The 15,151-nt window shown below is 35.2% G+C and overlaps 3 protein-coding genes across 5 annotated transcripts; 2 read left to right on the forward strand and 1 right to left on the reverse strand.

Moving 5' to 3' along the window:
* The first annotated feature begins 386 nt into the window (after positions 1 to 386).
* Positions 387 to 6,532, forward strand: LOC141839400 (uncharacterized). The gene is made up of 3 exons (XM_074727137.1): positions 387 to 472; positions 645 to 870; positions 5,957 to 6,532. The coding sequence occupies exons 2-3, from the start codon at positions 679 to 681 to the stop codon at positions 6,311 to 6,313; spliced, it is 549 nt and encodes a 182-aa protein (XP_074583238.1). The 5' UTR covers positions 387 to 472; positions 645 to 678; the 3' UTR covers positions 6,314 to 6,532.
* An 898-nt stretch (positions 6,533 to 7,430) lies between these two features.
* LOC141837397 (clathrin interactor EPSIN 1-like) lies at positions 7,431 to 10,913 on the forward strand. Its single transcript, XM_074724808.1, has 11 exons — positions 7,431 to 7,471; positions 7,558 to 7,609; positions 7,879 to 7,958; positions 8,052 to 8,130; positions 8,240 to 8,323; positions 8,421 to 8,566; positions 8,654 to 8,908; positions 9,261 to 9,439; positions 9,869 to 10,026; positions 10,242 to 10,624; positions 10,813 to 10,913. The coding sequence occupies exons 1-10, from the start codon at positions 7,431 to 7,433 to the stop codon at positions 10,617 to 10,619; spliced, it is 1,452 nt and encodes a 483-aa protein (XP_074580909.1). The 3' UTR covers positions 10,620 to 10,624; positions 10,813 to 10,913.
* A 397-nt stretch (positions 10,914 to 11,310) lies between these two features.
* Positions 11,311 to 14,782, reverse strand: LOC141840543 (RNA polymerase sigma factor sigC). 3 transcript variants are annotated; one of them, XM_074728561.1, is made up of 8 exons: positions 14,676 to 14,782; positions 13,599 to 13,756; positions 13,324 to 13,497; positions 12,925 to 13,245; positions 12,611 to 12,841; positions 12,384 to 12,524; positions 12,095 to 12,295; positions 11,311 to 11,775 (listed from the first exon to the last, which is right to left on the reverse strand). In XM_074728561.1, exons 1-8 carry the CDS (start codon positions 14,761 to 14,763, stop codon positions 11,497 to 11,499), a joined length of 1,593 nt encoding a protein of 530 aa, XP_074584662.1. In that variant the 5' UTR covers positions 14,764 to 14,782; the 3' UTR covers positions 11,311 to 11,496. The 3 variants fall into 3 exon arrangements, with proteins under 3 accessions (XP_074584662.1, XP_074584661.1, XP_074584660.1); XM_074728560.1 differs by having other exon boundaries at positions 12,390 to 12,524; positions 12,925 to 13,497; XM_074728559.1 differs by having other exon boundaries at positions 12,925 to 13,497.
* Between the last annotated feature and the right edge of the window lie 369 nt (positions 14,783 to 15,151).

Raw genomic sequence — 15,151 nt, forward strand, 5'->3', positions numbered from 1 at the left:
CGAATTTTTTTTTTTTAATCAAACTTGAATAGTTCGCTAGCAATACTCTTACTTAAGAGAAAATAATTATTATAAAATTAAAAAATAAAAATACAAGGGGCAAAAATCTCTTTAATTTAGTATCTAGATTTTCACAGTACTGGAGAGCAGACTTGCTGCTTAAACCATGACATTAATTATACCTGTTTATTAAATTAGTTGCTAATTATTTAAGAGAAGTGGATTAGTTGCCCGAGCCTGTAGGTCGTCGCGGTGTTTGGTGGGCCCACTTGTGACTTGGCAGACGTGGCTCGGGCTGGCGTCGGTTTCGCCTCCGCTTCCTTTCCCCTTTGTGGAACAATATAAAAGGAGTTTTATCACATATGTTGGGAATATATCTCATTTCATTTTTTTTTCCTTCGCTATTTCGATTTCTCAGGCGAGGGCGAAGCTTCCGGTCGGAAGTCCAGATCCCAGTTCCCGCGATCGATAGGTGCAGATTCGTTACCAATTGGGGCTACTTTTTTTTTTTTTGGCCTTTTGATTTCTGTTTGGTTCCTCGAGTCGTCGATCGGTCCTGATTCCTATTTGTGAAATTCTCTAGATTTCATGGATTAGGGTTTTCGACGTGAGTGTTTAATGGCTCTGATTTTTTTTTTTGCCAGATTCCGTTGGTGGCTAGGTTAGATCGGGGAGGAGATGGGGGCGTTCTTTTCTAGGTTCTGGTTCTTGATGTTTCCCGCGAAGGAGTACAAGATCGTGGTCATTGGGTTGGACAATGCCGGAAAGACTACGACGCTGTACAAACTGCATCTGGGGGAGGTTGTGAACACCAGTCCCACGGTCGGCAGCAACGTGGAGGAGGTCGTCTATAAGAACATACGATTTGAGGTTAGTGATCATTATTTTGCTTTTAGTGTTTTGTATATTTTCTTCTGCGTTGTTAGTCATGCAAACTTAAATGTTTTAACTCGATTACGTAAAGAAGCAGGCTGCCTGATGAATTCGTTGAACGACATGGGTAGATTATCTCATTTGGCAGCGTCTGACATACAATTACATATGATCAGGAAATTTTATAGGAGTGGGCACTTTGTTGTAATTTGTTTATGTAAGAGTTATGGTACAGTAGTTCATGAACCTACGAATTTCAGCTATTTCTTCCCTATCGTTAAAAAAATTATTTTTTACCATTTAGGAAGAGCCAATCCATATTTATCATAGTATTTACTGGGACTATAACTACTGAGTATTCGGATAAGATGTACGTGACAGCATGGTTGGACATTGGAATCTTGGACATCATTCTCATTGGCTTCAGCATTCTAATTGTTTTGCTGTTTCATCTACATCAGGTCTGATATACTTGGAGATAATCTCTCTATGCTTGAGAGACTTAGTTTCATTTTAGTACTCTTGTATGTTTTTACAAGATACTTTTTTCTTCTCTTCTTCTACCCAATTAGACTTTCCATCCTCCTTTTTTCAAGTCTTTCCTCTTTTATTCCAAAATTTTTCTCATTTGATCCAACATTGACATTGTCTGTCTGTCAAAATATCTTGTCTTTTGTTTCATTTCCATTTTTTTAAAATTCCCTCTGGTATAGTTTGCTGTAAATTTCCGTTTAGAGAAGGCAAAACTGCAAACAAACATGTGGATTATGAATACCTGATATTGTCCTAAGAAGCATTATCGTTTAATTTTTTTATTTACTTTTTCAGGGAGCCTTTCCTTTTAACATCAGTCAATAAACACAATAATGGAAGTCTGATGTTGCTATGATGGTTAGAGCAAGTCTCTCTTTCTTTTAAGGGGATTAAAACAAATATCATAATAGGATTCATTTGTTTTTTAGTACCTTTTACTTCCTACAGCATGTTGATACTCCTTGGTTTATAGTTGGCAGGCTTTGTTGTTAATGTGTTTATACCCCTAGGTTCCTAACTGAATATTCCTTTTTTTTTTTACACTCCTCTGTTCAATTGCTTTAGAACACTATTTAAATCACCAAAAATTGAACATAATCCCTGTTTTAAGAGGGCAAAATTGAGATGGAGGAAATACAAACTATAGTTTGTCTAGTCATGTTGATTAGGCAAAATCAAGGATTTGTACAAGCTTATGTGCAATGTTACTTAATATAAGGCATCAATGTGCATACTTGTACTACCAGAAATTTTATTTTGGCATTATATTTGTAGGTGCAATAAGATGTTATGAAAAATCAAATGTGATATAAAATTCGGCACATTGATATGCCATCTGGCACAGGGCATATGTCAATCTTTTCCTTGGTTAACTTGAAACATTCCCTTTTTCCTTAAAAATGAGTTATATCAATGTTTTTAGTATAATCAGCTTACAGGTTGACAAAACAACTCACAATTTCAGTTGCCACTACTGATTTTAGGAAGCAATCATAATACATGTATTTTGCCTATATTCAATATAAGTATCTTGCTTCATAAACCGTTTGGATTTCTTAGAGAAAACATTGTGGTTACTTCTTGGAAGGGAGATTATTCTTCTAACTTGAGGATTCCTTCCAAATGATGTTTGATATACCTTTGTATATACATGTCACAATGTCATAATATGATTACAAATTAAATGAGGGGTTTGAACAGGTTAGGCTGGGTATTTAACAAGTTATTGAAGCAATAGATAATAATTCTGTCAATGGATAACAAAGCAACTTATTGCCTTAATTTACAGAGTTACCTGTGTTTGGTTTCTCAGAATCTCAAATGTATGCCAATGTATGATGGTTTGGACTTAGATCATCTAATGTTACAAACAAACTACTTTCAATAGCTTTATTATTATGATAAATAACAATCTTCAACAATTTGTTTTTGCTTATTTTTAAGTTTAGCTGAGCCTCTGTCTTGTCTTGTTTCTGAGCCTTTCGAGTTTCAGAAACAGTCGCTTGTAAAGCAGGGTAAGACTGCGTACAATAGATCTTATCCCAGGACCCCGCATTAACAGGAGCTTTATGCACCGGGCTGCCCTTTTAGTTTATCAACTAGCTAAAGTTTATATTTAACTGCACTAATGTGCTTGTTCGTGGATAAGCTCCTTTGATCATGAATGAGCTGCAAACAATGTTTGTCAACTTGCTAAGGATTATCTACAAATTCAAAGTGTGATTTAGCTTGAGGTTTAATGCTCTTTGCTGATAAGAAGCCAAATTGGCGGCCGATAAGAATGAAAAAGCAGTGAATTGGCGAATGATCTGGTCTGATTAGACTATTCTGCCACATTTAAGTATAAAAAAATTCTAAGCCCATCATTGATATAAGGTAAAAGAGAGTATTGGTTTCCTTTGATGATTCATTAATTTGGATTGCTAAAACAACTTGTGACCCTTTACAGTTCATATGTGATTATGTTTGTGAGCTCCTTTAATGCACCTAATTCAATCTATTTACTATATTTGCAATCACATATGTTAGATTTTTAGTTAATTATTCTATTTGGAATCTAATAACTACTAATCATAAAATATTTTTTCTTTAATATATTTTATTTGTTTGTCATCGTGTTGAATTTCTCATGGTTTTTCTCTCTTTCTCGATGGTATAGATATCGGATGTCTCCGAAGAGACTTCTCGATGGTATAGATAGGTATGACAGTTGAAAGTCTATTGCCTCTTCATTTGTCTCTCTTTCATTCACTCCCTCAATTCTTATAAGGTTTATATTTCTGTCTCTATTTGCTCACAGTTAAAATTTTAAAACTCTATGGAACTGAGATCATAAAGAGGCCTATGATTTCAAATCTTAAAATTATGTGACCTAATCAAAATGATTGGTTGAGAATCACCTAAACAAATATTTTATCTAATGCAACATGCATTAAAACAATCAATAAGTTTTGACATTAAATACTGAGGCTGATAGTGAACAAATTAGTTTTGAAGAATATGAAAAGAGTTGATTTCTTTAAAACATCTATTTGTTGTGTACAAGTTTAGTTCGTATCTATCTTGCCTAGTATATATTCGATGCAATCACATTGTAAATGTTACTAACTTTGTGATAATTCGTGGAATTAAAATTGTGAAACTCTCTACGTGGACTAGTATTATGAAGAGGTTCCAAAACCCAAATTTTAAAATCTTGCGTCATAATCCAAACAAATGGTTTAGAATCATCAGAAATACTTGTTCTAATCAACATGAATTAAAATAATGAATTAGTCCATTAAATATTATTATGGCTAACAACCTCAAATGTGAATGAATTAGTCTAGAAGAATATCCAAAAAGTTGATTATCTTGTAGCATCTATTTGGCGTGTAGAAGTTTAGTTATATCTAGTATATAACCCATGCAAACCAATTGTAAAAGGTTAATAATTTTATGATAAGCTTGGTATGGCTCACTTGCATATTACTAGGGAAAATTAGTACCACCATGCTGCTGACTATTGAGTTACTATCTTTTGGTGATTGTCTCTCCCCTCACGGTTAAAAAAGATGATAGTGATTTGAAGACCCTTTTGCTCTAATGTTAGTTTCACTCTGCCATTATTTTTTCTTCTTGATCTTTCTAGGTTTCTTCTCTTTTGAGCAACCATGCTCTTAAGGTATGCATTCTCTCCTCACTTATTCTCCCCACCCCATCTCTCTCCTGTGCCTGCATGTATATCTGCTACCTAGCCTTTCATTTCTTTCTCTTAACAGTCCAAGCTGAGTTCAATAAGGTTGAAGCTTGGCTTGAGCTCACTAAGAATCACATGCTACTTCTGCAAATGAATGGAAGTTTTGAAATAGATACTACCCACATATTTGGTTTTCTGCTTGGATTTATCAGAAAGTAACTACAGACAGTTATTTTTCTCCTCTATGATTTGTGCAATTGAAAGCATATTCAGGTTGCACTTTCCTTACTCTGTGATGCTTACAACATCTTTTTTCCATTGTTTCCATGGGTCCTTGAGTTAGACACCAGAACTCAATAACATCTTTTTTACTGTCAATGAAGTTGTAAATATATTCTGATGAAGCTATTGATTTTTGAATTTGCTTTCAAATTAAAATTTTGTGCATATTTGTCTCAACAGTTTAAAAAATTGCTAATTTACTTGATGTAGTACAAGAAAACTCTGATACCTAATAGGAACATATTCTTATCAAATTAAAAGATACCAAACTTTTGACTAGAATAATTACTAAAATTAATTACAAATTCTAGATTTTAAATAGATTCCTTTTTCGTGTATATATTATTCTACCCTATTAAGGAGAACAACAATTTAAAGCTTGCTTTAAACAATACGATTCTGAACTTATTTGTTTGCATGAATGTAAGTGAATCTATTTGGAATTTGTTTTTCTCAATAAAAGCTCTAAAGCTCGTTTGCTGTAGCGTAAATGCACCTTTGATTTGCATGAAATTATATTTCATATTTATGGATTTGAGGGTAAGCACTGTCCTTAGGTTTTGTTGATTGAATAGATTAAAAGAAAATTCAGCCATAATAGGTATCCTTTTTAAATCCATCTTATTTATTCCTTCATCATTATCAGATTTTTTTTTCTCTCACAAAATTGTGATAAGAAAACACATGAATTGTGAAGATATTTTGATTTTATTTATTCCTTTATTACTTGTATAATTCATGAAATCAGATGTAAAAATAAAGCGAACCATTTATTTCATTCTATGAACAAATTATGAAATATTTGCTATATTTCAGTATAGACATGAGAATGAAGCATCTATATCATTTTATGACCAAAACTATGGCATACTATGAAATGCATATTCTTAATCTTTCTACTTCATTGATTTGTGTAACCAACATCTCCAGGTTGCACTTTCCTCTAAGGTGATGCTTACAACATCTTTTTTCCATTGTTTCCATAAGGGTCCTTGAGTTAGACACCAGAACTCAATAACATGTTTTGCTTTAAATATATAGTATTTGATTTTGTGCTAATACTCTGAGCTACCCCTACATGATGAGCAGGTGTGGGATCTAGGTGGACAAGAAAGGCTGAGAACATCATGGGCGACATACTATCGTGGCACTCACGCTGTTATTGCTGTAATAGACAGTACTGATCGAGCTCGGATCAGTATCATGAAGGATGAACTTTTCAGGCTCCTCCAACATGGTGACCTTGAGCACACTGTGGTACTCGTATTTGCGAACAAGCAGGATCTGAAAGATGCCATGTCCCCTGCTGAGGTAACTGAAGCCCTCTCGCTGCATAGCATCAAGAACCATGACTGGCACATCCAGGCTTGCTGTGCGCTTACCGGCGAGGGGTTGTATGATGGGTTGGGATGGATAGCTGAGCGAGTTGGCAAGCCAGCGACCTGAAGGAAACATCCTTTACATGCATCATCTCTGTATTCTCTTCAAAAGAAGACATTGTTTGAGGCTTTAGAATATGTTTTCCCTATATTTCCTAGTGTCACGTTCTTTCCTAGTCAAACATACACCAAGTTATTGTTTATAAACCATGCAAGCTGGCCAAAATGTTCCAATAATTAATTCACTTGAATTCGTTATGAATCCAAGTTGCCGCTTTTTTTTTTTTCATTTACCAGCTTGAGATACAATTGCAAATTAAGAAAATTTGTTTCAATCCATCTCATCTAACAGAACGCTGACGTGATAAAGTAAAATTTTCAATTTAGCATTTTGTTTTTGTATCCTGAAAAAATTTAATCATCTATGTAAAACTCATGATTTACACAATTTTAGTTTATCCATGTTTTTCTTTCTCTTCTATTTTTCTATCCCATTACACCTCATTTCTTAGATGAACTCTTGCAAGCCTAGTCTCTATTTGCTCTTCCTCCATTCCTTAGTTCTTTTGACATATAGTTGCTAAAATTTCTTTTAGAAATCATAATTGTTTTTTAAAATTTTGTTTCTATAAATACCTCCACCCCATCACCCATTCCTATGCAATCTGTTCCTAGATCCTAGATCCTACCCCGTCCGTGCTAATTTTGGCAATAAACTGATCCATACCCAACAAATAAATCAATGAACTCAACGATCTACATGAATAATCTCTTTTCCTCAGCAACTACATGAATATTCTTAATTATTTGATAAATATTTTATAATATTTTTAAAAAATCAATTATTTTCATTAATTCGATTAAAAATCAAATTAATCAATATTTTATTAATTTAATTTATTTGATTTTTATTTAAAATTTAATCAATTCAATTAATTTGAAAAAATTCGATTCAATTAATTTAAAAAAAAATTGATTCAATTCCGATTCAATTAATTCGATTAATACTCACCTAGCAAAAACTTTTATTCATTCCTCCCTCCGTAATAAGTAATAACCCCTAAAAAGGGGCATTTCCTTTCTTCTTCTTTTAAAGCCATCTAAAACAACAGAACGCCTCTCCATTCCCTCTGAATTCTTGGCCATCCGAACGTCAAGCTTCCCTTCGTTCCGCAGCTTTGGCTATGGATTTCATGAGGGCTATCGATCAGATTGTACGGGACATGTGAGTTTTTTTTTCCTCGAGGATTCTCTTTGTTTAATGCTTTTCCAGACTGCTCTATTTTAACCGTTACCGACAATCCAATCCAGAAAGAGGGAGGTCAATCTGAAAGTGCTCAAGATCCCGGAGATCGAACAAAAGGTTAGTTTTCTATAGTTTTGACGATAATCCTATCCAGTCAATGTAATGTGACATTATCTCGTTTATCCTTTGCATCCGTCAATGCGTGTTTATGCGAAACAATAATATTTATGACAATAAATTAAAGTTTTCTCATGTCTCTTAAGATAAAGTCGGAAGTCTACCATGCTAAATTAGGAACTAGACTCAAATAAACTCGCAATTTGTATTGTTTCTGTCGATTCGGTCAGTTCGTAGTATCTGTTTAACAACTACCCAAATGTTTCTAGGTCTTTGATGCTACCAATGATGAACCTTGGGGTCCTAGTGTAACTGCCTTATCAGAGATCGCTAAAGCAACAAAAAAACTGTAAACCATTTTGTTTTTTGGTTTGATTCTGAATATTTTCCATACTTTTAGATCAATGCTAAATATATTCATTCGACTGTATACTTTCATCAGCTCGGATTGCCCGTTAGTTATGTATGTTCTATGGACGAGATTGACAGACACAGGACCAAATTGGCGCCATGTGTATAAGGTAGTGCTTCAGCTGCTACTTGTTTCTTCCTCAGATTTCTAGTTTCCTAATTGCTATATCGAATTAACTAAGACATTCGAACTAATATTTCTCGAATGTTGAACATCAGGCTTTGACTGTTATTGAGTACTTGGTGGCTAATGGATCAGAAAGTGCCCTTGATGACATTCTTGCACATATTTCTTGGATTTCAGTATAGCCTTAATTACCCTAAATGAGATTATCTTATGCATTCAATTTACAGTTGTTTTCATTCTTGTACTTCTTATTTTACTAACGTATTTGTGAAGGCGATTTCTGAATTTGAATATGTTGAGCCTAAGGGGAAGGATGTCGGAATAAATGTAAGGATCAAGGTAGAGACTATCTTGGCTCTTCTAAACGATAGGGAGAAAATACAAGCAATCAGAGACAAAAGAGTTGCTCCTCATGATAAGTATGGCTCATTGAAATTCTTCCAGTGTTAATGCTGAACTCGTCATTCGATATGGTCAAATTTTTTCCTATCAATCCACTTCATCAGGTACTATAGACGATCATCGACAACTAATGCATATGCATCACGTTCACTCTCCTATGATGGAAGCAACAGTGATGATCACTATGGAAATCCAAGATTCACAAGGAGAAGCAATTCCATGAGTTTTGACATGGACAAACAATTTGAAACAGAAAGCAAATGCGAAGATGCTATTGAAGATATCCATAAGCCAAAAGTTGTTGTTGGTTGTGAAAATGAAATGAGCAAATCCGAGAAGCTTGTGCCCGATGAAACACGGTAAATGCAAATTAGTAGTATGTCCATTTTCTAATTCATCCATTTACCCTTCATCAGTTAGCTTGACTATCAAGTTTTATTAACATTTGGTAAGGCATCACAATTCACAAGCGAAGTTATCAGTTTGTAACATCTGATGACCGAGCTAAGATACACTCTTATAGAGCTAATGAAACTTTAGCGCGACAATCAAGCTAAGCTATAATACATATAGCCACAAATCCTATGTTTTATAAGAGGACAAGCATATAGAGAATAGTCATCAATTCGTCAAAGAAAAAGTTCAATTCACTGGGTTCATTACCTCTTTTGCTAGTTCTTTCTCTGATACCTGTTTTACTTTTGTCTATAGGAATCAAGATTCTGTAGCATCTAAACCCCCCAGGATGCCGAATAAGCCAACTAGCAGTTCAACAAGAAAAAATGTCCAACCGCAATGCCGGCAGGATGATTTTGATGACTTTGACCCACGCTTGGATGACTTTGATCCACGCTTGGATGACTTCAATCCGCGTGGATCTTCTGCATCTGGTGAGTGTCCATGCTTTAATGCACTCAATATTTTGGCCAGCGCAATAGTTGAAAGACAAAGCTATTTGATGGTTTTGCCATTTGTTATTCGAATTAAGTCTTGTAGAATTCTCCTAGCAAATTCATAGCAAATTTACTTCTCCATTCATCTTCATGTGTGACCATGCATAACGACGTGAACTAGTTATCCTTCAATGTTGGAGATTTAGTTCTGTGCAAGTGGAGCTTTCAGAGCTGAAAACCAAGACACAAATGCATATTTCAGTAACCAGTCAGTCACTTGTAGACATATTAGGCTGACTTCTGATTAGTTTCTACAATGAAAATGTCTTCCTTAATGATACTTGTAGGAAATCTAATATGGTTAGTGAACCCCGAATAATCGGTACTTAGAAGCAGGATTGGTGATCCAACTGATTGACTCTGCAGGATCTGGTGATCTCAAGAATGCAGAACTAGCAGACCCATCTTTTCAGAAAACAACACCCACAAATGAGAGCACTGCTAGTCCTCAGATCGATCCTTTTACTGGTGCCATCTTTCCGTCAGACATACACGCTGAAGCAACATCGAAATATCACAATCAGGTTTTTCTAATTCCAAAGGTCAATGAGTTATTTGGAAGTCATATAAACTGAAGGTGTTGAATGATTATGTCGAAACTAGTTCAGTCAATACCAACTCTAGTTCATATAGATTGCCTGTTGGAGCTTTTCGTGTCCTAGTGCAATTTCAAATTCAAATAAATTTGTTGGTCAGTGAATTGAATGTTCTTGGCATTGCTCATCTTTTCAATGCGCAGGGAAACATGGATCTTTTTGCCTCTCAACCTGCCTTTCCCGCTAGTTTTCCTTCAAATGTGGACCTCTTTGGGGTTCCAGACACAAGCTTAGAGTCAGAAGAAAAATCTTCTACGACGATCACCGATGAAAGTTTTGATCCCTTTGCTGCATTTCCAATTAATATCTTACCTTCGGAGACTTCACAGAGTTCTACTAGAAACAGTTACCACAACCTAGAAGAGGCCTTCAGTTTTCATTCCGTAATGTCCCATCTTGAAGAAGCAAACGCAGAGTCTGCACGGCATTCTTCAGAGAACATCCTCGACGACCCGAAAGCCCCTTCGACAGCATCGACGTCGGCAGTCTTCTTAACCCATGGAATCATGGACCTCAACTAGTGCTCGTGAGTAGTTACTTTGCGAAGTTACCTCATTAATTGATAAGAATGATATATGAGAACCTTTCTTTGAATCTTCCTGTTTCTTGATTCCTTGTTCTTTAGCATAATTGATCAGTCAGTTAATAGCAGTATTTCGTTGGTTGCTGAATTTTGTTTTTTGTTTGACTTGTGTGTTCTTCATGTATATGCAGCCAGCCGAGTTAAGCAAGAAGAGATTTGTATTTTGGGAGGCTTTGAAGAAGCTTTAGCCATTGTCGAGTGGCAGGTGAAGCGACAACAAAGGGACAGGCGATTGGTGGGAGGATCATGTTCACTAACAAGAGGGAATGGAACAGTGTTTAATCTATGAAAGAAACTCAATTTTGAGTTATTTTGTTTTTTGAAGAAAAAAAATGCATTGATATTCTTTACAATCGCTCGCTCGCTCGCAAATAATAAGAATGGGCAATTCATAAACAGTCATTTTGGATCATCCTAGTAAACTCCAAGCAAATTCTCCAACATCTCAAGTAACAAATTCTCCAAGCTCTATTCTAACTATTCTATATGATAAGTTGTTTGTGGTTTGTATTCATGACAACTATTTTGAACTTTCAAAACATGTTTTACAATAAGAGCTAGCTTCATTAAATTTAAGCTCATCAATGACTAAAAAAATGTTAATGTAATATATATACATTTTGAGAACATGAAAAATTCAAGTATTGTCAAATCAAACTTGCATATTTTACAGAATAACATCCTTGGAAAAGAAATTTATCTTGTACACATGAAATATCCTATGTAAAATCTACAAAGTTCTAAACAAAGAGGGGAAAAAAATCCAACTAAAATAGTATTACTACCAGAAAGAACAATTCTCAGTTAGAAGATGACTATTGAAGGTAATGTGACAAACTTCTTTGCATTTCTTGGCTTCTAATCTTTGACAAAGCTTCTTTTTCTATTTTTCTAATCCATTCCCTTGAAACATGGCAAAGCCTTCCAATCTCTTCGAGCGATTTGCATCTCCCATCTTCTAAACCATATCTAAGAGCTAATACTTGCCTCTCCCTAGGATGTAAAGTTTGGAGAAGATTTAAGATCTGTTCTCTTGCATGCTCCTTCCCAATGAACTCATAGGGAATTTTAACACAAGTGTCTGCCGTAATTTCCTGACACAGTAGAAACTAAATGAAGTTCAAACTATCAATAAGATTATTCTTTTGCTTCTTTGATTTATTGTTGAATAGCATAGAGTCTAGTTGTACTATAGATGACGAGTCCTACAAAAAGTAGATTACTTCTCAAAAAGATATTAAACAATGTATTAGCACATGGTTATAAACAGAAGATAGAGTTTTTGCTAAATGATGAATTGACAGCATTCTGAGTAAAAAAAGTACTTCCAATTAGGTAATCAATTCTGATAGTTAGAAGGCAACTAAGGAATTACTCATTTCAAGCTATTTTTTATTCTGATCTCTTCCTTACCATGAATTTTGTGTTCCATCCGTCCCTGACTTCCTGCTCAATTGAACCAACAGACCTAGAGCACTGGCTAGCGAGTCTAACATAAGCTAGTGAGAGACCAGTTAACTCTGCTATCTCTTCATCGTTTGGGTATTTTCCTTCTGAGGTGTGGAAGTTTCCCTTCACTTTTTGTATTTGATTGATCATGCTTTCCATTCTTACCTACAAAATCAAATACCAAACTTTTGTGTAAATGACAGTGAAATCAAATGAGTAATTTCCAAGTTCTAAGATCTTTAAAAGGAATTACAGGCACTTTTATTGTTCTTGAATGCCATGCTATCATTGCCAATATTGATTTCCTAATCCAGTACTGTGCATAGGTTGAAAAACGATATCCCTTCTTGATGTCGTATCTTTCTGCGCCATTAAGGACTCCAACATAGCCTGCCTGTGGTACGATTGAATGGACATAAAAACAAATTCACTAATATTTATCCAACTTACTAATAAATGGACAAAGGACTTCTTCTGAACCTGAGTTAAATCATCAAATGCAATCCCCATTCCTCTGTAATTCTTTGCAATGAAGATAACCAGAGAGCGGGTACTCTTTATAAGTTTATCTCTGCAATACCATCCAAATTGAAGACGTGATCGCAATGTCTTCTGATCGAGCCCTGCTGCTTCTGCCCACCTTGTAAAACTGGGTGGTTTTCCCATATCTTCCTCCAAATTTTTGCATAGCTTTTCTAGATTTGCCATTTCCTGGTCATTAAATTAAACCAATTATCTTTATCCTCACAATTCTATAGAGCTAAAAGCCTAAAACATTTCAAAAACATCAGTACCTTAACTCCCATAGACATTTCTGATTCATTTTTAGCAATCATTTCCCTTTCTTTTGAGCCAGAAAGACCAGCAAATTTTCCTAGACCTCTTTTATGTAATGAAAATAATTCATCTTTGTGTCTAGATTTTGTTGGTATTTGTAAAACAGATCTCCTTGAAACCTTTTCCAATCTTCGTGCTCTTCTCTTTTTTCTTTGTTCCTTTTTGTTAGAGTGGACAAGTATGCTATCCTTTTTCTCATCAAAGCGAAGCTCAAAGGGATATGCATCAAGATGCTTATTCACCAAGTTTGAACTCCCGATTATGGTTTCTGTGAAGGCCTTGGAGAAACAGGTAGTAAATAATTTCATGGCCCCAAGCCTTCTTAAATGAGTCAAAATGTCTCTTTCCAACCTTACCGTGTCTGCTCCAACAATAAGATCTTCTATCCTATCAATGTTTTCCATTAGTATGGCTAATTCTGCAGCAGTCTTCAGGGTCAAATTTGTATGAATAAATGAAGAATCCTCCACTTTCAGAATTTGTTTGGCTACATCTTGGCATATTTTAGAAGTGCAGTTATCCAAGTTAACCTGGTTGTTAGAGCAGTGGACTTCAGCTATAGTCTCCTCAAATAGAGACATGGGCTTAATTTTTAAGTATATATTCCAAATTAAATATTAAGAGAAGATACCTTTATTTGTTCAACACTTTGTACTTGTCCAAAGGAACATGCTTTGGCTTTGTAGGTCGCGGTACCATGAGATAATTTCCCTTCATCAGTATTGTGCAATAGAAGTCCAAATTTAACACAGACTTCTCTGTCTCTCAGTGAATGGACCAAATATACAGCTGCATGTTACCACATGGAAACAATTAAATTGTGCTCTACAACATGCATTGTTTACAACCTAAACATAGGAGACAAAACAAGCCAATATGATTCTTTGGATAAAACAAATACTAATAAAACAAAATAAAGCTAATAATGATATATGATTCATTTGGCAATCAATGAAACTAAACTACAATCCCAGTATAAAACAAAATAAAGCTAATAATAAAGCTAATAATATATGTCAAGACAGTAACTATACAAAACAAAAAACAAGAATGCCAACAACACTGTCATAGACTCATTGCAGAACTAATCAGTTTTATCAGTCATTAAAATGACCAATACCACCAACTCAGCAATCAATGAACTTACTAAACTACAATCCCAGTAGCTAATGTTACACCAGAAGATTAGCTATAAACCGAGCTGGTTATCTTGCCCTTTCACTGCCATTGAAGCTGCGAGTGATTAATAAAAGAATATGATATCCTATCTATTTTGGCATGTTTTAGCACAGGCATGATTGCTACCACAGCACAAGCTGCGAGGGTTGGATATACACTCCGTGACCGCATTTAAACTGATACATGCACCCCGATCTAAACAAGATACGAGTGCGTGGTCAGCGTATAATTAAAAACTGAACAGAACATGATACAGATGTGCGGTCAAGGAGATGAACTGATGCAGACATACAAAATCGTGTTCAAGCCATTACATTAAGAGTCGAAATCATCAAGAAACCTAAAACTTCCCGAATTCCTTTGGAGAAAGCCCGATCGAGGGAGCAACCAGAACCCCCAATATTTAAATTTTCCGACTAGCAGCGGCGCGTACGGAATGGTTTACACAAGTTGCATCCAGCAAGGAGGAGTAAGAAGCAAATTTCGACTATGCTCGTAGAAAAAACCGAGATTTGGGTCGAAGACTTACAGGAAGAAGAGCAGAGGAAGTCTGGCTTGAGAAGAAGAAGAGGAGGAGCGTAGCTTGAAGAAGGCGGTCCCTTGAAGCGGAGCCCCATCCGAGTCGAAGCACAGAGATGAAGCTCGCAACGAGTGCCCACCACTTGAAGGCTCAAAAAAAACAAAAATATCTGTGGAAGACAGCGATTGGATCGCCATTTTTATTTCCTTTTAAAAATTGTATAAATAAGAATAAATAAAAATTTATTTGAAATTAACAAATATTTATAAATTATGATGATTAATAGGCAATTGGTCTTTTGTTGTAAAAAGGTGAAATTTATCATCGACTTCGTATATCGATCTTATGATTATATATGACAAAATAAATCAAAAAATTACCACTAAGGCAGTAACCAATTCAATCATACTCCAAAGGTAGTAATTGACCTCTAAACCTCTCAAAAATGGTTAACTATAATTTTTCAATTTATTTTCTCATAGATG

Source organism: Curcuma longa, chromosome 11, assembly GCF_044706935.1.
Source record: "Curcuma longa cultivar G26 ecotype Majalengka, Jawa Barat chromosome 11, ITB_CL_G26_1.1, whole genome shotgun sequence".
In the NCBI taxonomy this organism is placed as follows: Eukaryota; Viridiplantae; Streptophyta; class Magnoliopsida; order Zingiberales; family Zingiberaceae; genus Curcuma; species Curcuma longa.